The sequence below is a fragment of the Gorilla gorilla genome, chromosome 13 (genome assembly GCF_029281585.2).
Source record: "Gorilla gorilla gorilla isolate KB3781 chromosome 13, NHGRI_mGorGor1-v2.1_pri, whole genome shotgun sequence".
Lineage (NCBI taxonomy): Eukaryota > Metazoa > Chordata > Mammalia > Primates > Hominidae > Gorilla > Gorilla gorilla.
Window position 1 is genome coordinate 81,748,432 of NC_073237.2, and position 23,443 is coordinate 81,771,874.

The 23,443-nt window shown below is 38.2% G+C and overlaps 1 protein-coding gene across 10 annotated transcripts in view; it reads right to left on the minus strand.

Annotated features, from left to right (window-relative positions):
• Nucleotides 1–4,580: 4,580 nt before the first annotated feature.
• Nucleotides 4,581–23,443, minus strand: part of AGTPBP1 (ATP/GTP binding carboxypeptidase 1) — a 193,098-nt gene continuing 174,235 nt past the window's right edge. For 8 of the 10 annotated variants that reach the window (XM_031014672.3, XM_055350684.2, XM_063696501.1 and 5 more), the window contains one exon: nucleotides 4,581–5,326. In XM_031014672.3, coding sequence (XP_030870532.2) covers nucleotides 5,149–5,326 — 178 coding nt within the window. In that variant the 3' untranslated portion in view covers nucleotides 4,581–5,148. Of the gene's footprint in view, nucleotides 5,327–9,382; nucleotides 12,598–23,443 lie in introns of those variants that run through there. The other 2 variants (XM_055350685.2, XM_063696504.1) reach the window with 1 other exon arrangement.

The window sequence follows — 23,443 nt, forward strand, 5'->3', positions numbered from 1 at the left end:
TCCATTTCCACTTCACAGGGATCTGAGTATGCATGCAAATGCACACACACGAAGAATGCCGTAGGACTCGAGTGTCAACCGCATCTTAGACTCCAAATATTACCCTGACTGGCCTGTGTGAGGTCTACATTCCACTGTAAAAGGGCCATTCACACGAATTTTGGCACTGCAAAGTTAGTGAACTAAAACTGAGAAAATGTGTAATTATTCAATGCCTCCCAATAACCAGCCAAGCTCGAAGAAATGGTAGGATTTGATAGAGAGCACCGAGATTCGAAGAGTTGTAAACAAGGCTTGTGAGGCAGAGTGGCAAGAAGGAGTGGCCAAAGACCAAGTCATTGTTCGCGTACTAGAAAGCGGAGTATAAATAAAAGACTCCCATCTGCCCCGTATCAGCCAATATAGGTAAGTAAAAATGCTTTGTAAATATTATTAATAGTAGAAAACAACTGATGTGATGTTCAAGGATTAAACCTTCAAAATACTCATTTTCTTAAAGAAAATTAAACTTTCTTCTAGGTTTCCTTTTATGTCACAGGAATTTGAATATAGTTTAATCGGAGAAATACTTAATATTAACATCCTATTGTAAAAGTAGAATAGCATTCTAATTAAAACATTGCTTCAATGGGTTTTTCTTAATGGAAAGAACTAGAGTTTACTTACAGCTAAACCTTCACCAACATAAGAGAAATATTCACCAATTTTCAATGAACATTTTGTAAAGCATGTATAGGAAACCAAGGATTTATAAGGATACACTTATAGTTTCGTTACTATCATTTATTTCCGTATCATGCACAAAAACAATTCCATTAATACATTTATTGTATTATCCATTTCAGTACTTATGCTAATACAGTCATTTTAATTTGGATATTTGAAATTTAGAATAGATTCATTGCTGTTAGTGCACTATCTGAAGAGAATTCTAGGTTACTTATTTGTAATTAGGATCCAGACAAATGCCCATGTTTCTAAACACCACACAAAAACTAGCACAAGTGGCAGAGACTGATCATACTTCCTGTCTTCAAAAGACAATGATCAATACAAAAAGTCAATGTGAACCATAGGTTTTTGCTTTTCACCTTGCCTGAATAAATTTCACAAATTCAAGAAAGATCCTTGAGCTTTAAGCAGTCTTCACTCTTTGGGGAAAGGCAAAGGATAGCAGCTCCTTTGTGGTAAGGACATGAGGCAGTTGTCAGAAGACCTGGGCTAAAACCCTGGCTCAACCCAAGTGCCCCTGTGACCTTACTTGACCTCCTTGATTCTACAAATTAGTTTGATCTAAATTCTCCCCAATGCTAATCTGCAGTTCACAACTCCTGTGATTCTCAGGAAGGAAGGTGTGATGCTGGAAGAGCATACTAGATTATACTAGTGATTCTCAAAGTGTGGATCTGCAGCATCACCACCTGGGAATTTGCAAGGAATGCACATTCTTGGACCTCCATCCCAGGTCTACATAATCAGCAATCTGTGTCTTCAGAAGATTTGCAGAAGATTCTGATGCACACTACAACGTGAGAACCAGTGGACTAGACCAAAACCACACTTAAGAGATTCAAAGTTCCAAATGCAAGGTAAAGGAAATAAATCTAAACTCCATCATCAGACTCAGTTTATCAGATCCCATCACTGCTGCACAACGTAGATCATTAATTTTCAGGACTATGGCATTGAAGACATCTAAGCCATAATTTAAATACTGAATAACCGAGAAAAAAAATGAGGCCACAGAGGCAAAAATAAGGGCAATTTTAGCTACTAATAGCCAATAAAAGTTAATTATATTTCTAACTAGGAAAGTTAGGATTTTAATTTTTTTATTTTTATTTTTTGAGACAGTCTTGCTTTGTCGCCCCAGCTGCAGTGCAGCGGCTTGATCTCGGCTCACTGCTGCAACCTCTGCCTCCCAGGTTCAAGTGAGTCTCATGCCTCAGCCACCGAAGTTGCTAGGATTACAGGCGCATGCCACCATGCCTGGCTAATTTTTGTATTTTTCGTGGAGGTGGAGTTTCACCATGTTGGCCATGCTGATCTCAAACTCCTCACCTCAAGTGATCCACCCGCCTCGGCCTCTCAGAGTGCTGGGATTACAGGCATGAGCCCCTGCACCCAGCCCTAAATTATTTTTTTATATTTTCAAAGCTATTTATTGTTTATGAAAAAATCATTTCCTAACTATAAAGAATTTCTCCTTCAATCTTGTGAATATTTAATAAAAAGCTTTATTCAGGCTCATAATGTATGCTAAAGTACTTCATTAATATAAAATATTATAATACGTAGTTAGGAGCTTTTACACTAACATAATAAATGGAAATATTTGGGTCATTCTGCACATTATAGTAACTGTAGTTACTTTTAATTTCTAATTTTGTAAAAGCCAAAAACAAATTCATATACAGCCAGCCCTCCATATCTATAGGTTCCATATCCACAGATTAAGTCAATCTCAGGTAGAAAATATTCAATAAACAATTTTTAAAAACGCAAATTTAAAAAACTGCCAGGCATAGTGGTGAGTACCTGTAATCCTAGCTACTTGCGACGCTGAGGTGGGAGGACTGTGTAGGCCCAGGAGTTCGAGACCAGCCTGGTCAAAGTGTCCCATTGTGAGTCCTCGTCTCTTAAAACACACACACACACACACACACACTATACAGTAAAACTATTTACAGAGCATTTATATTTATATTGTATTAGGTATTATAAGTAATCTAGAGATGATTTAAAGTATACAGGAGGATGTCCATAGGTTAAATGCAAATACTACTCCATTTTATATCAGAGACTTCAGCATCTGTGGATTTGGGTAACTGCGAGGGGTCCTGGAATCAATCCAAGAATACCAAGGAACAACTAACTGTATGGACATGGTGGCTCCATAATCTACTCTCTGAAGAAGTATAACTATAATAAAACATGTAATTGTTTTATACATAAAATATACAAAACATAAAATAATTGTTTATAATTATAAATAATTAAATAAATGATTACTTTCCTTCCTAAATTATCCTGATCTTTCCTAAATTTGGTTACTACACTAAGACGACTAGTTCAACTTCACAGTCTATTTGATCTTTGTTTTCTGAGATTAGTAAGAATTAGGCTAGGGAAAAAGACCCCTTTTTCAATTGCTCCATACTACATTTTTAAACATGGCTCCCCAAACATCAGAAAGAATCTACACTGTTAATGAAATACTTTACATATTAAAAAGAAAAATCATTGATTTGGACAATGCAAAATTCTGAAATACATCTCTATCATTCCAATTATAACAGGTTAAAAACACTATAGGAAAAAGTGAGGAAGATATGTGCCAAAACCTAAGCACCTGAATCCTGGTGAAAATCTGCAATGAGGTATCTTTTGGAGGTTGTTTTATTATATCAGAAACTTAGTTCTTAAAACACTTATCCAAAGTCAATGGATTTGCTTTATTTTATTTAAAAATAAAGTCATTCTTGCAGCAAGAGGGCTAAAACCCAGGTAGGTATCACTACAAGAAAGGATTTGGCCAGGCACAGTGGCGCACGCCCGTAATCCCAGCACTTTGGGAGGCCAAGGCGGTTGGATCACGAGGTCAAGAGATCGAGACCATCCTGGCCAACGTGGTGAAATCCTGTCTCTACTAAAAATACAAAAATAAGCTGGGCGTGGTGACGGGTGCCCGTAATCCCAGCTACTTGGGAGGCTGAGGGAGGAGAATCGCTTGAACCCGGGAGGTAGAGGTTGCAGTGAGCTGAGATTGCGCCACTGCACTCCAGCCTGGGTGACAGAATGAGACTCCGTCTCAAAACAAAAACAAACAAACAAACAAACAAACAAAAAAAAGGGTTTAAATGTACTGCAGTCATCTAGGATCCTGATACCAGCGTCTGCATGCCCTAAGTCCATTCACTTCAGTAAGTCTAATAACACAGCACAGCTCGAGATGCTGAATAAGCTCAATAGACAAATGCACACTTAACATCAGATCATCTCCTCACTGCATTTTTCAAGCTTCTTAACAAACTGTTCAACTGCAGTGATATACTTTAGGTGTATCCGTGAGGCACAGTATTAGAGAAATGGGCTGTTCAGATACATCTCTTATGATAGGTGTGGGTATACCTCTATCATAACAAAATCTAAGAGTAGTATATTCGGCTTTTTTTTTTTTTTTTAATTGAGACAGAGTCTCGTTCTGTCACCCAGGCTGGAGTGCAATGGCACTATCTCAGCTCACTGCAACCTCCGCCTCCTGGGTTCAAGTGATTCTCCTGCCTCAGACTCCTGAGTAGTTGGGATTACAGAAACCTGCCACCACGCCTGGTTAATTTTTGTATTTTTAGTAGAGACAGGGTTTCACCATGTTCACCAGGCTCAAACTCCTGACCTCAAGTGACCCACCCACCTCAGCCTCCCAAAGTGCTGGGATTACAGGCATGAGCCACCATGCCCAGCAAACTTTCTTAAAAACAACTTTTTATCACTGTGTCCAATTCCGGGTTTTTATCACATTCTCACAAAGTTCTATACATCAAATAATCTGAGCTGGTTAAAGAAGATGACAAAATGAATGCAACATTTAATACAGTTTTTATTTGTTTAATTTGGTAAATGTAGAATGTAATGGTTTCAAGGCAAACCCTGGATTACTTCAGTCACAACCCAATAGTTAACATGATTCTGAAGAACAGTCTTATCTGCAATATCTAGCCACTTCTAAACAAACACATCTATAGAAATCCATGTACATATATATTAGTTTTCAACAAGTCAGGATTTTCAACAACTCTAAAATTTCAATTTTATATTCTGAACACACTTCAAAATTATCCACTTGATGCAGGATATAACCATAGGGAGATAAAAATTCATGCAATGATACTCAGGTTTTTTTTAAAGGTAAATCCAATATTTGATCATTCAGTGCTACATAAAGTGCACTGAATATCGAAAATAAAACAAGTGCCAATTTTATCATTAATTAATAACACATTTATTGTCTTGAAACCAAACTGGCCCAAGTTACTTTTTGTCTTTTTGAGTCAGCTCTGTATAAACTCATTTCTCTCAAGCTTCCTGGGAAATAAAAACCAAGATATTTCATTTATTCTTTGCAGTTAACAAGAGATGGCAGCGGGCTCAAGGTAGGTATGTTCTTGATAATTCAGAGTCAGAAAGTACTTCTTCTTGAGCAGAAGGTTCATAATCTCCTACATTTTCAGCCAACTCAATATCTAACTCATCATTACTTTCTGCACTGTAATCAACTTCTTCAAGGAATCGAGGTTCATCTTCATCCAAGACATAAGTGGTAGGGCTGCAGCCAAAACACACAGAACATACAAGACTTTGTGAGGTCTTAAGGTCCTAATATAAGATTATTTCACCATACTGGACTAACTTTGATTCCAATATAATATAAGCTGCATTAACTTTAAAAATCTTATCCAAATGAACAAGTTGAAATTTATAATAGGTGAAAGTTCCTTGTATTGACAATAAGCAGTGAAATGTGAATCATTAATTGTATTACAAGAGTATCAATATATATCCTAAAATTAGATAGATAGCTTAAAAAACAGTGAACTCTCTCATCGGGTTATTTCTTTGAACGATTTCATCAATTTGCAGGCTAAGATTTATTTTTTAATTCTACTTAAATCACTGTATATCAGGCAAATATAATTTCAATAGTCCTTACAAGAAACTGTGAGCATTTAATTGGCTTCTCAAGTAATGCACTAAAACCACTCACTCTAAGTCTATAAAGTGATTAGCTGCCATAAAAACAGCCCCTATACCCACCCCACCAGTTTCCGTAGGTCAAGAATAAAACTGAAAAACAAGTGAACACTCTACACCCAGATTAATTACTTTCCCTAAGGACACAGAATAAGACATTTGCTTAAAAGCACTAAGTGCTTCTAAATATTTCATGAAGTAGGTTGTTTGGGACTGAGACAACTTTTCTACTAGGTTCTGTAATGTATTCTTTCCTAGAAAAATATCACATTATTCTGATTTCTCCCCATTTGTGAGATTTACACCCCCCCACACAAAATATCAAATAAACACTATAGAAACATTTTAGAATCTCTAAGGTAGTGACCAAAACTACCTCAATTTCATATAGATGTATGTTTGTTTATTTCCCACCTGCTTCCAAAATGGATTTCCTATAACTGATGCAATTAAAACCTATAAAATCAGACAATGAAAAAGGAACAATATCTGTTAAAATAAGAGAGAAGCAGATGTCATTAGTCACCTAAAATGAGAGAATTCCTGCAACTGAGTATGAAATTCAGTCCAGATATCTGGAAGTTAAGGTGGGATGGGAAAGTTAAAATAGATTATATGGCTCTAATTTTCTGAGAAGTTTGCAAGACTCATCTAGCAAGAGTAACTTTTTTCCTATACTTGCTTTAATCTTGCTCATTAAAGGGAAAAATGCATTGCTAAACCACCTTGATCTAATGTAGCAAACTTCCTCTTAAAAGTTCAGAGCTTGCAATATGATAGAGTAGCCCAAATAAATCAAGCTGAGTGGCTTGGAGGATTGTGTGAGACTTCACAACATACCTAACACTCACGAGAACAATTTCACAGTTTTTAATTTGCAACTAAAATATTTAGTATGAATCTGTTAGGTCATTAGAGAAACAAGTTAGATTAAAAGAAATGATTATTTGGCTTTGGTTTTTTTTTTTTTTTTGAGACAGAGTCTTTCTCTGTTGCCCAGGCTGGAGTGCAGTGGTGTGATCTCGACACACTGCAACCTCTGCCTCCGGGTTCAAGCAATTCTCCTGCCTCAGCCTCCTGAGTAGCTGGGACTACAGGCCTTCACCACCACGCCTGGCTAATTTTTATACTTTTAGTAGAGACAAGGTTTCACCATGTTGGCCAGGCTGGTCTCTAACTTCTGACCTCAAGTGATCCGCCTGCCTTGGCCTCCCAAAGTGCTGGGATTACAGGTGTGAGCCACCACACCCGACCTTATTTGGCCCTTTAAAATGACTTACCATGTTTCTTTTGAAATATAATAATTCATTCTTCCTCCTTGAGTTTGTATTTCAAATTCTCAGAGGAGTCCCAGGTGATTCTTAGAATAAATGGAAAACTAACTGAAGCAAAGAAAGGGAAAAGAGGGAAGGGAGAAAAGACAAATCTTCTCTTGCCACATACTTATTTTCTTCCTGGAGACAGTCATAACAAGAAGACATGATAATGGAAATGCAAGGAAGAGACAGATACTAAAAAGTTATGCACTGTGCCAGCACAGGGGCTGGGGAAACCACCCAGAACTACAGAGGCTGCTTCCAGATAGACAAGAAGTGGCCAGTGTCTCCCATCAGGTAGGAAGAACACAAAATCCATGTGTTGGGTAGCTGGGCAGGGAAGCACGCATCGTTCAAGAGATCTATGGACAGCGGAATTCCAGCCCACCTTTCCCCCTATCTGAAAACAAACTTGGCATAAGTGAAACTGGTTGCTGGGAGCCCAGCCACTGCACTGGGATCAGAGTAAGGATCTCATTCTCCATGGGAAACTGAATATTGCAGAGTTAATCAATTTGAACAAAAAGAAAGGGTTTACAGAAAAAGCCTAGTCTTATAAGCTGAAGTCAATGAGGAAACAGAATGAGAGAAGTATGATTTAGGAGCAAGAAGGATGCCCAGGATAGAGCTAAATAAGTTTAGCTTCCTTGACAGGAAGGAATCTTAGAGCAATGTTGGTATCAGGTGTTGATGTGCACTTTTAAGACAAAGTAGCACAACCTGGAAGGCAAGTACCTGGAAAATAAAAGAAGCATCTTCACAAGAAATGCTTAGGAAAATAATCTGATCCTGTCAGTTCTTGATCTTGGCTCATTCATCATGTTGACTATGAGAAGAACTCCATTCATTTCTTGAAATCACCCATTCTGTTAAGACTATGGAGCTGGTCCACTCCTCTGATTCCACTCCTATAACCCACAATGGCCCTAACATTTGACTCTTGTTTCTCCACGTCCTAATAAAATCATGTTCCTAGCCACAGCTTCATTAAGGTCTACACTGGAGCTGAAGTATACAGCGCACATCGAGCTATTGTGATGGGCCCACCAGTGCTAGCTCAGGCACATTAGTCAGGCTGAGTGTGCAAAGAGGAGGAAGTTAGCGGTGCAAAGAGGTATACACAAGTGTGTATAAGAGTGTGTGAGTGTGTGTGTGTGTGAGAGAGAGAGAGAAAGATATCAGGGGATCTGGAAGGAGCTAGGGGAATAAATACTGAGACAGGGGAAAGAGAAAAACGGAAGATTACATCCCCCAACATTCCACTAAAACCAGCATTCAGACTGCTATTCCAATCACCATTTTCCAGTCCATTTTTACTAGCTCTCTCCACTGTGCTTCCTGGTGGTGAAAATTCTAATACCCTTCTATTCTAGTTTGCTTAATTCCTTTCTGTCCCTTCTCAATGGTGATCATGTGCTCCTCATCCTCTATGCATTCCTCAAACCTAGGCACTGTATTTATAAAAATGCTTTCTTAGCCAACAGCTCTTATAAGCATGCCCTCTTTGAACAAGTTCATCTATTTTACTCTGTATTCTCATTATTTCCAAATCCAAATTTCTAGCCCCAACTTCTCCATGGAACTTCCGTACATGCATGGACTTGCCAGATATAGTCCCATGACTGTCTCACGTGCACCTCAAATGTAGCATCTGGAAAACTCACCGTTCTCCCCACCAAGCCCAATCCTCTTCCAGTATGCTCGGTATCATTCACTCCGTGAGTCATGCAAACCAAAGTTCACTACAAGCAAGTCCTGCCACTCAATATCCTGACCACTCCATGCCTCACATTTCATACTGCAAGCCTTCACCAGCACTGTTTCCTCTGCATAAGGTATTGATAGGGTTTGGATGTGTGGCCACTCCAAATCTCATGTTGAAATGTAATGCCCAGTGTCAGAGGTGGGGCCTGGTGGGAGGTGTTTGGGTCATGAATGGCTTGGTATCTCTCACAGTAATGAGTTTTCACTCTGTGTTCATGCGAGATCTGGTTGTTTAAAAGAGTGTGGCACGGGCCGGGCGCGGTGGCTCACGCCTGTAATCCCAGCACTTTGGGAGGCCGAGGTGGGCGGATCACGAGGTCAGGAGATCGAGACCACGGTGAAACCCCATCTCTACTAAAAATACAAAAAATTAGCCGGGCGCAGTGGCGGGCGCCTGTAGTCCCAGCTACTCGGGAGGCTGAGGCAGGAGAATGGCGTGAACCCGGGAGGCGGAGCTTGCAGTGAGCCGAGATTGCACCACTGCACTCCAGCCTGGGCGACAGAGCGAGACTCCGTCTCAAAAAAAAAAAAAAAAAAAAGAGTGTGGCACTTCCCCCTCTCGCCATGTGACATGTCTGCTCCCGCTATGCCTTCCACCATGAGTAAAAGCTCCCTGAGACCTTCCCAAAAGCCAAGCAGACGGTGGCACCATGCTTCCTGTACAGCCTGCAGAACCACCAGCCAATTAAACCTCTTTTCTTCATAAATTACCCGGTCTCAGTTTATAAGTACCCAGTTGCTATAAAGGAATACCTTTATAATGGACAAATACAGGTATACTTCACATCTTTCTTCCCCTAAATACTCTTTAGTTTTTCAAAACACAGCTCAGTCTCATCTTCAGATGTTCATCCTTAAAGCTCATCTTGGAATATGTGTCCTTTCTCTATATCCCCTTTACCTTGCACATTCTATCTGATCACTTCATGTATGCAATTGAAAGCACTCATTTGTGTGCCTATATTCTCAGTATTAAATCACAAGCGCCTTTAAGATCAAGAACTGTGACTTACCCATCTGATCTCTTCTGTCAGCTTCCAGAAGGGCATGACACATTGCAGGCACCTCAATAAATGTTTGCTAAACTCTTTATGAAAAGCCTTGAGGTTGACGAGATCCTCAATTTTTATCCCACGGATTTTACTTTAGTGAACAAACTTCAAGGCACAAGACCAATCACAGCAATTCATCTTTGCTTTTATTAATAATTTCAATGTATGTTTTGAGCACTTTACAAGGTAGGAAATGCTTTCATAGACATTATTTCCTATGATTCTCACAAAACCTTCACTGAAAAAAAAGACTTCAAGGTCACTTGCCCTATGTTTATAAAATAATCGCTTTAAATAAGCAGATAGGAGTCCAAAAATTCTTACAATCATAAGAAAACAAAAGTCTAACCAGTACTTAATTATTTCTTGTCATGATTACTTTGTTTTAACACCACTGTTTCCTTGCTTCCCCCATTTTCTTCAGATAAGTTTACTCCTTTTGGCTTGTCCTGCATCCTTTTCTGACAGCTGCCCTGTGTACACCTGCCTTAACATCTATCCTTCTACACTGAATAGACTAAGCCAAAAGCAATTAAGAAATATTTCATTCTAAAGAAAACAGCATTTTAGTCCAAAACCAAATCCTGTCATGCTGCTTCAAGAAAAACATCAAAACTTTCACCCAAAGAGCCTTTCTGACAGGATGAATGCATTGAAATTCTCTGCTGTATGGTATCATTATGATGCAGAAAAGGTTTATAATTCCAACTGATTTCTAAAGAGAACAAAAAATTTTTACTTTATGCAGATTCAGAAAGTTTTCTGGCTACCCTCACATTAAGCTATTAAGTGTAACACAAAACTAAACCTAAAAAATTCACCATTCTCCCTCAAATTTATGCCATCTCCTTCCATGAGAGCTGATTTGCCATCCAAGACACCAGAATGTACATCTTCGGCTCCATGACCTACAACAGGCATGATGAAAGCAAAACACTGCCCATGGAGTTGGAAATTCTGGGTTGTGCCTCTACTGTATTCACCAGTTGTGTGACCCAGAACAAGCCATTTCCTCTCTCTGAGCACAGGTTTCTCAGTGTAAAGCAGAGATAACAATATCAGTCTCACCCATCTCACAAAGTTGCTGGGCTCATATGATGACAATAATAAAACCTACCTTGTTAAAGAAAACAGTAAATCAACCTTTCTCAATTCCTAAAGAACCCAGGCAATGGCCTGTCTCAAGCCAATAGGATGAAAAATACTCCATCTACCTTTGCACCTCAGAACCCTCCTTTAACTCTGCACTCTTAACTCTTGAGAATAACCTACCTGTTTTAAGACAGCATAATAAAATATCATGGGGGAAAATTTTTGAAAATGATGCAGAAACAGAAAAATATGCCATTGCTTAAATTATTGGCAATTTGTGAATTGCTGATTATGTCTGATTTTCTTGTATTGAAATGTCAGATTTAGGGTGAAAGAAAATCTTTCTATTTGTACAAATACCAGAAGATGTTTCATTTATATAATTTATAAAATTTTATTCCTATCTTGTGAGAGATAAATATAGCATCTCCTAAAAATATCACAAAGTAAACAAAGTTATCCATAGAAAATGCAAGTAACAATTTCTGTCAGGCTTAAATGGCTACAGCATATAGACGTACATGCATACACACACATAACTAGCGTACAGAATATCCAACAAGAGAATATGTCTATTTGGAAAAAAAAGAAATTTGCTAATCTATTTGTACTTTTGTTGAAAAGTACAATACAGTCCCTGACTTGTAATAGTTCAACTTAAAATTTTTTGACTTTACAATGGTGCAAAACCATTCCGTTATTTCAGTATAATATTCAATAAATTACTTGAGATATCCAACAGTTTATTATAAAACAGGCTTTGCCTTAGATGATTTTGCCTGACTGCAGGCTACTGTTTAAGTGTTCTGAGTATGTTTAATGTAGGCTAGGCTAAACTATGATGTTTGGTAGTTAGGTGTAGGAAACGGGCTTCTAACTTATGGTATTTTCAACTTATGATGGGTTTATCGGGACATAATCCCACTGTAAGTCAAGGAGCAGCTGTATCACTAAGCTGGCTTTGGGAAGCAGCAATTAACTATGTCACTAAGCTCCAACTTATTTTGCCATTGAACTAAAACATTCCTTACACATAATGAAAGTGTTAAATGATTAAATTATCCAAATTAGACAAGAGCATTTCAAAAACTGAAACCATTATATTCTATTAACTTTGGTTACATACTTGGGGGATATAAGATACAATAAAGGAACGTGAATTTTAGAGTTAGACCTCAATCCAACTCCTGATTCTGACCAGAATTTCTAGATGGATGGCCTCAGGTAAATTTCTCTCTTTCGGCCTCAGCTGCACACATCCATAAAAGGATCATAATACCATCTGTCTCTGATCATTCTCAGTAGAACATTAGAATCTCTGGGATAACCAACCTTTACAGAAATTCAGAATGAACATGCTTATCAGGGGTCCCAAGACCACCATAGGGTTAGTGATTCGCTAGGAAGACTCACAGGACTCAGCACACAGTTGAATTCAGTTATGACTTATTACAGTGAAAGGATACAAAGCAAAATCAGCAAAGAAAAAAAGGTGCGTGGGGCAAAGTCCAGTGGAACCCAGGCCAAGCAAGGGCAGCTGTTAGAGGCAGAGAAGTCATCAGAGCTTTCAGCAATTTCAAAGGATTGGAGGCAAAAACTGAAGTTCAGAGCTGCCAAGGTTCCTGAAAGAAGGGAGGTGCAGAGATGTGACCTCAACACTTGACAGTTTTCCCTTAAAGACATTTGACAAATTTTTAAATTACATAGTACAAGAGGCTAAAAAGCAAAGCATAAAGCAGCAAAACAACCAAAACAAAAAATAAACAAGTGAGCAACAGAAATTTCTGGTAGTCCTGTGGTGCTGGGGAGAGGAGGAGCCTAGGCCTTCAGTTGTGACCTCTGGAGGGCTACAGCTTACAAAGCCAGGAGGAGGCGTGAACCAAGAGTTCAAAGAGGTTTCACACATTTTGCAACCCTACCTTAAGGCAACTCAGGGGCTCTCTGGACTCAGGCAATCTGCCCTACTCTAAAAGCCTCCCAGAAGATAAAATGAATCTTCTGTGAGGGAAGATATCTAGAGCCTCTGAAGTTTTTATACATAATACCTGGCATCTGATCAAATATTACCACACATAAGAAATAGAAACAGGAAAAATATTCCAACAGAAACAGACCCAAAGGTAGTTCAGTATGGGGGTTTCTCAGGCATGAACTTTAAGTAATAACTGTAATTAATATGTCCAAACAGACGATGAAATGAAGAATTTCACCGTCTATTAATCTATTTAAAGAGAATCAAATGGAAAACCTAGAAATGAAAAATATATAACTGAAATTAAGAACTCAAAGATAGGTTTAAAACTGTCTTTTGGACAGAGCTGGAAAGAGAATTAGTGAAGCAGAGATAGGTAAGTAGAAAATGTCCAAACTGAAGGGAAGAAAGCAAAAAAAGGATAGAAAACTTAAATCTCCACATAAATTAAACCTGCTGAGGAGAAACGAATGTGGCAGATGCAACATTTGAAGAGCTAAGGGTGGGGAATTTTCCAAAAACAACAAAAGACTCAAATCACAAATTTAGGAGGGGCTACAAATCCCAAGTAGGATAAATACAAAAAAAACCAACTCTCAGCACTCATAGCAAAATTGCTAAAAACCAGAAATAGAAAAACCTAAAAGCATCCAGACAAGACTCATTACCTTCAAAGGAGTAAAAAATAAGACAGTAGGCTGGGTGCAGTGGTTCACACCTGTAATCCCGCACTTTGGGAGGCCGAGGCGGGTAGATCACGAGGTCAGGAAATCGAGACCATCCTGGGGAACATGGTGAAACCCCCGTCTCTATTAAAAATACAAAAATTAGTTGGGTGTGGTGGCAGGCACCTGTAATCCCAGTTACTCAGGAGGCTGAGGCAGGAGAATCACTTGAACCCAGGAGGCAGAGATTGCAGTGAGCCAAGATCGTGCCACTGCACTCCAGCCTGGCGACAGAGTGAGACTCCATCTCAAAAACAAAAAAAGATAGTTGATTTCTCAACATAAACAATGGAAGCTCAAATTCAATGCAGTGGCATCTTTAAAGTGCCAGCGAGGGGGGCAAGGTGGCACTAGGGGGAAGACCCACTTAGAATTCTATACTGGAGATACAGTCTTCAAAAGTGAAGGTGAAATAATATGAAATTTTTCAAATAAATAAAAATGGAAATAATTTGTTGTAAGCAGACATGCACTAAAAGAAAATTAATCTTAAACCAAAACACAGAAATAGAGGAAGAAATGAAGAACAATGGAAAAGTAAATATAAGTGAATGTGACTAACTGAAACATTAATAATGTATAATTAGATTTAAAATATATGGAGTTCAGTTCAACAAACCCTAGGGCTTACTTTAGTGTGGAAGGTGGGAGAACAGAAAGGATCAGAAAAAAATAACTATTGGGAACTAGTCTTAGTACCTGGGCAAGGAAATAATCTGTAGAACAAACCCCCGTGACATGGGTTTACCTATGTAACAAACCTGCATATGTATCGCTGAACCTAGAAGTTTAAAAAATACTACTAATAAAAAATAAAATATATGGAGTTCAATTAAAATATATGACAATAACACAAAAGGTGAAAAGGTGAGTAGAACACATCTGAAGATCCTAGCATTGTCTGTGAAGAGGCTAGAAGAGTAATTTTTATTATACTCTAATAAACCAAATATCCATGTTATCATCTCTAGAGTACCAGTAAAAGAATAGTAAAAGAGAACGGAACAAGCTTATAGAGAGACAAAATTAGAATAACAATAAAAATTTTTGAATTAATCTCAAAGAAGGTGAGAAAAAAAACATAAAACAAGTGAAACCAATAGAAAACAAATACAGTAACTTACAAGCTCAGTTGTATTAGCAATTCATTAAATGGAAATGGAGTAAATACTCCAATTAAAAGACAAAGATGACTAACTGGATTATAAAATACAATTACCTGGTACATACAAGATTCCTATCTTAAATATAAGGAGAAAACTGGGACTAGAAGGATGGAAAAGATATTATGCAAAAACTAACCAACGAAAGCTAGGGCAGCTACACTAATGTAAAACAAAGCTGGCTTTAAAGCAAGAAGCATTACCAAAGAAGAGACATTTTATGATAAAGAGATCAATCCACCAGAATGACGTAATGAATCAAAAGTTCTACACATCTACTATAATACATAAAGCAAAAATTGACAGAACTAAAAGGAAAAGTGGACACATTCGCAGTGATAGGGGAAACCTGAAAACATCTCTCTTAATACCTAATAGAACAAACAGACCCAAAAACCATTACAATGTGAAAAATCTGAACCACAGATTTAAAAACTTGGTCTTATCAGGAATATATGGAATCCTACAACCAGCAATTAAAGAATATACATTCTTTTCTAATATGAATATAACACTAAATATGTATTCTTCCTTATGCTGATATATTCTTATTTTGAAGTCTCAGACACTTATTGTGAGAGAAATAACCTTTTCTCCCAAGAGGCTACCAAAAATATAAATAGGCATAAAAATATACAATCATCAAATTCCTTACATAGCTAAGTCTTCCAGACTAATAATCACTAATTTGATACCTATCTACATCTCAATTATAAGGATCATTTACTTATGACAAGGCTCAAAGCTTTCGTTATAATCAAATCTGGTCTGGGATCCCGAGGTGCTCACATCAGTCCCAAACTTATTTATCTGGATGATTTCAATCTCTCTATTTGTGGGTACAACAGCATTTCATCTACTCAGCACAAATACAAATGGTGCACTTTTAGTTATAAGCAACTACGATTTCCAAAGTACAAGAAAGTATGATATGATCTCCAATTACATGACTTATCTGCCCAGAAAAATCTCAGTAGTAATTACAGTGCTAAGAATTTTCTATGTAGTAGCAATAAATGATTCCCAGAAATGCAAACCAGACTCAAGTTATGTGTACCACAGCTATTAGAAAGGAAAATCTTTTTTCTTAATTTGCTTAAATGGTAAATTATACATTAAAAATAAGGCACATTAATACCAGTAAACTTTACCACATAGCTAAGTATTAGACACTACTGTTAACATTTAGCCAAGAATTACCTATATTAATTTAATTTTCTCAGAAGACAGAGTTCCTATATATGTATAAACAAACAAATACTAGCTTCACATAAGGAAAATACAGATAACAGAGGTTAACATTTCATTCTAGTGTTTGTTAACGGTCTATAGCAACTAATATCTTTGTACTATTTTACCAATATCTACCACTCAGTCTCTCTCATAATGCTGGGGACAGGACTACAGCCTTTAGCTGAGAAATAATATGATAGTAACTGGTCCACAGACTCATAGTGTTCCCTATAAGTTATTCGAAAAATACCAAAACATACAAAATTAGGTTTTTTAAAAATGTTAAAACAAAATATAACTAATGCTAAGTATTTTAAAGGCTTTCTTTGGCTTAAGTTATATTTATTAGTTGCATTAGGAACAATTTCTCATCAAATTTTCTAATGTCCATGCTGTATGTATGAAAAGGAATTAAGTAGTGACACATGCTACAATATGGATGAACCTCAAAAGCATGCTAAGTGAATGAAATCAGACACACAAAGGTCACATATTGTATGATTCCATTTCTATGAAATATCCAGAATAGGTGAATCCATACAGACAGAAAGCAGATCAGTGGTTGCCAGGGGCCAGGAGTGACTGCTTAATTGGTATGAGGGTCTCCTTTGGGGGTGATAAAAAGGTTTTGGAACAAGACAGGCGTGATTGATGGCTGCACACCATTGTCAACATACTAAATGCCACTGAATTGTTTGCTTTAAAATGGTTAATTTTATGCTCTGTGAATTTCATCTCAATTAAAAACTAGATCCAAATAGTATTTTTGATTATATGTCAGTAATTAGGCTTCATTTAAACATGGGTATATTTTTAATTATGATAAAACATTGTGTAGATATTGCTATCTTTCAGCTTCACTTACCTATAATTTTTTTTGAGCCAGGGTCTCATTCTGTTACCCAGGCTGGAGTACAATACAACGACATGATCTCAGCTCACTACAACCTCCACTTCCTGGGCTCAAGCAATCCTCTCACTTCAGCCTCCCGAGTAGCTGGGACTACAGGCACCTGTCACCAGGCCAGGCTAATTTTTGTATTTTTTGTAGAGACAGGGTTTCACCACGTTGCCCAGGCTGGTCTCGAACTCCTAGACTCAAGACATCTGCCTGCCTTGGCCTCCCAAAGTGCTGGGATTACAGGCGTGAGCCACTGCACCTGGCCATCCTATAGTATTTTAAACATGCTCAAGCTTCAAATACTTCATCCATAGACCTGATATCCTGAAATTTATTCACCACTACAATATCCTAATAAATAACTATTAAATGTTTCATTAGTCTCATTCTCAAATCATTTAAATGAAGGTCACTGAAACTGTTTAATAGTTCAGATAATAGATAAAATAAAAATGCCTTTTGCTAAGCACAAAAATACTACATAGCTATTTGCTTTTATGAGTCCTACCAGTATTTCCAGCTTTGACCTGAAAGAGAAACACCTACCCCAGGAAAAATGTAATGCAGACTTAGTGTTGCATCAGATGGAATTTTTATTATACAACACAAATGGGTAAAATTAAAATGACTTTTGTTTGGCAATTACCAATAAATGCCCTGGGAATATATAACATAATGAATAGTCGACAGTGAGCATTATTGAAAAGAGAGTTCTATAACTTCTGGTAAACACAGAGGATCTAACATAAGCATTTATTTCTGATCCCTTCTCAAATACTACTAAGATGACAGTAAAAAAAAAAAAAAATCTTTTTTTTTTTTTTTAAGGATAAATTCATAGGGAGAAAATAAATTCAAGAGGAGGTAACGATGAGACAGGAATAACACAGGGTGGTCACAGGAGAATAGAAAATTCCAGGCAGCAGTTTCACATGACCAGCAAAAAAGAAACTGCTGAAATGGCTGCAGAAACTAGGGACTGATAAGACCCTGAAAAATCAGGTTGGGACCAACTGGACCCAACATAGCACTGGAATTGACCTAGGTTTCACCTAGGACCTCATCATATGCTCATGAACATACTAAGTCACACACCCACCAGTGTCATGGCAGTTCCAGGAACACCCATATTTGGTGTAAAAGTGGGTAGCACAACAGTTTCGAGAAATCTCCACCTTTTCCCAGTTATCTTCACGAATATTCCACCTTTTGATTAAAGAAATCCATAAAGATAAAAATCCCAAACCCCACTGTGGGACTGTCTCGACTATGCCTGCAGTCCCCTTTCTTGAGTGTGTACTTTTGTTTTGCAATAAATCTCCGTATTTTCACTATTTTCTGACTCATCCTTCAATTCCTTGGCGTGATAGTGTCAACAGCCTGGGGACACAGACACTGGCTGGGGTCAAGGTCCCACCAGCATTTGGAGACTCCCTCCAGCCCACCAGTATCAAAAGCAAACAAGAGATAATAACAAAATGTTGGAAGATGGAGGCAGGTGGAGGCAGATGGATGAAACTAATGGTCTTGAGTTCCAACTTCCTTCACTTTGCTAAGTACCTACGGAAGGAAGGGAAATCAAGGGAAAAAAAATGCTGATTTACATTACAAAGCCCTAGAAAAGTTGAGCAATTAGAGACACTGGTTATTTTTAACAAATGGGTTTTAGGGTGGAATTGAAAACAAGAACCAGCTAAAAGATTTATAAAGAGGAGTTAGACCTTCAAATTCCCTTCTTCAGCCCATCTCCTATTTCACAAAGATGGGAAGTTGGCTTTCAAAAGATGCTTCAGAGAGGCTACTCACATAGGACCAAAAGGCAGAAGTAGCAGAAGTACAATCCAGAAAATGAGGGTGCAAGTGGGGAGCGCAAGTCAAAGTCTGCTCGAAAGTAAATCCTATTGAGCTTCCCAAATGCTGGCTTATGCCCCTAAGGCAATACTTCTCAACTTAAAAAAAAAATCGCCTAAGGAGTCTTTGTAGATAGATATTTTTCCTAACTCCCACCCCTTAATTAATTACATTAAGTATTAAAAAGATAAATTTAATGTCAGATAACACCCAGTTAAAGAAAGTTCAGATAACACCCAGTGAAAGAAAGAATGGGTGAATTAGAAGGTGGGTTAGAAAAAACATCCAGAAGAAAGCACAGAGAGACAAAAGGATAGAAATTTATTCATAAGAGAATAAAAGACACAGAGGATATAGTGAAAAGATCATACGCAAACATAAATGGAGTCCCAGAAGGAGAGATAATGAAGGCAGGAACAATGTTTGAAGAGAATATAGCTAAGAATTTCCCAAAACTGATAGAAGACATGAAGCTTCAAAAATTTAAGAAACTCTGGGAACCCCAAGCAAAATAAAAAGAAAATCATATCTATGTAAAGCTCCTAAATATGAAAGACTAACAGAAATTCATAAAAGCAACTTAGCCTTAAAAGAGACCATTTTCGGCCGGGTGTGGTGACTCATGCCCAGCACTTTGGGAGGTGGAGGCAGGCAGATCATGAGGTCAGGAGTTCAAGACCAGCCTGGCTAATATGGTGAAACCCCGTTTCTATTAAAAATACAAAAATTAGCCAGGTGTGGTGGTGCATGTCTGTAATCCCAGCTACTTGGGAGGCTGAGGCAGGAGAATCGCTTGAACCTGGGAGGCAGGAGAATCACTTGAACCCGGGAGGCAGAGATTGCAGTGAGCCAAGATCGTGCCACTGCACTCCAGCCTGGTGACAGAGTGAGGCTCCATCTCAAAAAAAAAAAAAAAAGACAGACCACTTTCAAAAGGGCAACAACAAGACGAACAGCTAACTTGACATCCTAACAGTGGAGGACGGAAGACAACAGAATCATATCTTTGATGTGCTGAAAGAGAGTAAATGTCACCTAGATTCTCCAGCCAGTGAAAATATCCCTCAACAAGTAAAGATGAAGAGATAACAGTGTTCTTCGGGAAAAAGAAAAATGATCTCAGATAAAACCCAAAATGTAGGGAAAAAAATGAAGAGAAAAAAGAGCAGGGGGTGGAATGCGTGGTGAGAGCTAATGACTGCATTAAACAATAATATCTGTAAAGTTAAAAATACTCATAGTATCTGAAAGTATCTAACAACAGCAACAGATATGTTGAGGGGGGTTAAATGGACTTCAAATGTTCTAAGAATCCTGTACTGTCCAAAAAAAAAGATAAAAGTACAATTTTTTTTTTATTTTTTTTTATTTTTTTTGAGAAGGAGTCTTACTCTGTCACCCAAGCCGGAGTGCAGTGGCACAGTCTCGGCTCACTGCAACTTCCACCTCCCGGGTTCAAGCAGTTCTCTGCTTCAGCCTCCCGAGTAGCTAGGATTACAGGCACCTGCCACCACGCCCAGCTAGTTTTCATATTTTTAGTAGAGATGGGGTTTCACCATCTTGGCCAGGCTGCTCTTGAACTCCTGACCTCCTAATCCACCCACCTTGGCCTCCCAAAAATACACTTTTATATTAAGAGTTTGATAAAGTGAGACTGCATGAAGTAATGCCAAGTGTCCGTTAAAATCAGTTAAGAGAATAAAACCAATATAAATCTAAAATCAATCTAAAATCTACCAATCTAAAAGAAAGCCAAAAAAAAAAATACAGGACAGATGGAACAAATAGAAAGCAAATAATAATCTGGTAGATTTAAACCTAAATATGTTAATAATTACAATAAATGTAAGTGAACTAAATGCTCTGATAAAGAATAACTATATTCTGCTTAAAAGACATATTTAAATATAAAGACACAAAAGGCTAAAAACAAATACTAAACAAAAAGATAGCTTACATACATAGTAACACCAGCAGGGTTAAAATTCTGTCAAATTTGTAATATTAACTCACACACTCAGAAGTTTCAAGCTTTTCCAATTAAAATAATTTTATAGATTAGTAGTTTTAAGCTCTGTTTAATTTACATCTAATCTTTAAATCTCCATTGTTATTTATAAAACTAAATTTATCTTTCACCAAATAAAGCAATGGTGTAGAAACTAAATGGAACGACTGGCAACTTATTTTTCATAATTATCACAAATTCACTTTGAATAAGTCTCTTACCTTTTTCTTAGTTTATTTAAACAAAACTTAAATGTTATATGCAAAAAAGCTGATGGTTCACAGTATTGTAAAGAGTAATTATATAATATCTGAAATTGGGCGAATATTTACATCCCCCCTCCCATCCCAATTCATATGTTGAAATCCTAATTCCCAAGGTGATGGTATTAGGAGGTGGGCCTTTGGGAGGTGATCAGGTCACAACAGCAGAGCCCTCTTGAATGGGATTAGTGCCCTTACAAAAGAGACCCCATAAAGATCCCTCAACCCTTCTGCCATATGAGGTTACAGTGAGATGACCACTGTCTATCAAAGAACAAGGCCCTCCCCAGACACTGAATCTGCTGATGCCTTGATCTTGGACTTCCCTGTCTCCAGAACTGTTAAGAAATAGATTTCTCCTGTTTATAAGGTACCCAGTGTACAGTATTTTGTCACAGCAGCTCAAACAGACCAAGACAGAAACTGACACCAAGAACTGGGGGTGCTATTGTAACAAACATGTAAAAAATGTGGAAGCAGTTTTGGAAGTGGGTAGTGAGTAAAAGCTGTAAGAGTATGGAGGTGCCTGCTACAAAAGGGATACATGGCTGTGAATGGCCCATAAAGAGCAATTCTGGTGAGGCTCAGAAAGAAAACAGGAAAGCTATAGAGAAAGCTTCAGACTTCTTAAAGAATACTTAATAATCCTGATAGAATGTTGGTAGAAATACGACAGTAAAGGCCATTCTGATGAGGTCTCAGATGAAAATGAGGATATTTGGCCAAGGAAATTTCTAAACAAACTGTTGAAGGTATGGCTTGGCTTCTCTTGATTGCTTATAGTAAAATGCAAGACAAGAGAAATTAAAGATGGAATCATTCACGAGAGAGGAAGCAGAACTTAAAAATTTGGAAAACTCTCACCCTGTCTATATTGTAACAAACGAGAAAGACAGTTTGGGAGGAGAGAATACCAAGGGTGTAGCAAAAGGACCAACTGATAAGGCATAAAGTCAGCCAAATAAACAGAGCCAGGAGCTATTGTCCAAGACAAGAAAAGAACGACCACCCTCCCTGACAGGCAATTCAGAGATTATCAGAGTGGTTTCAAAAGAGGAGCCACCTGTGCCTGCAGGCTCACACACTCCACTCCCTGCAGTCTGGCACCCTGCTCCTCTGCAGCACAAGGTGAGGCTCTGGAAGGCCCAGGTGTGGTACACATGCAGTGGTCACCACTTCAGAGGGCACAGGCATTTGGCAGCATCCATGTGTGCTGTCTCTGCTGAGCCCCAGAATTCACCAGCCTGGGGAGCATGGTTACCTCCACATAGATATCGAAGGATGGAGCCACAGGAACAACACCCAGGTAAGGAACCACCACAAGGGCAAGGCCACCACAAAGAGCTGCTACTAGGGCAAGGCCCAGCAAAGCCATGGGGGGCAGGACTGCCTGGAGGCTTAGGGATCCAACCAATGGCCAGCAAAACTGCAGGGATGGAGCCTCCACTCTAGTGTGTCCAGAAGGTGGAACGGCAGCCCCAGTGGGCCTGAAGAGCAGAGAATGCAGCTAAAGATCATTTTCAAGCCTTCAGGTCTTGGACATGCTCAAGAACTGTCACTTCTTTTTCTTTTTGGAATAAAAATGTCTGTCCTGTTCTTGTCCTACCATTGTATTTTAGAAGCACCTAACTTGGTTGATTCCACAGGCTCACAGCTAAAGGAAAATTTGCCTCAGGACAAATTATACCTTGAATCTCACCCATATCTGATTTAAATGACACAGTCATATGCTCCAATGATGTTTCAGTCAACGATGTAATGCATATATGACAGCGGTCCCAATTATAATACCATATTTTTACTGTGCTTTTTCTATATTCAAATATGTTCAAATACAGAAATACTTCCCATTGTGTTACAATTATATATAGTATTCCATACGGTCACATGCTGTACAGGCTTGTAGCCTAGGAGCAATAAGCTATACCATATAGCCGAGGTGTGTAATGGGCTATACCATCTAGGTTACCACAAATACACTATATGATATTCATACGATGATGAAATCACCTAACAACACATTTCTCAGAATGTATTCCTATTGTTAAATGATGCATGACTATATTCAGATGAGTCTTTGGACTTTAAACTTTTGAGTTAATGTTGGAATAAGCAAACATTTTGGGACTATTGAGATGGAAATGATGTATTTTGCTTGTGAGAAGGACATGAATTTTGGGATGGGAACAGGGATGAAGGGTAATGAACTGAATGTTTATGTCACATGAGGTTACAGTGAGAAGAAGGCCACCTATGAGGAAGCAGGCCCTCACCAAACACGAAATCAGCCGTTGCCTTGCTCTTGGACTTCACAATCTCCAGAACTGTGAGACATAAATTTCTGTCATTTAT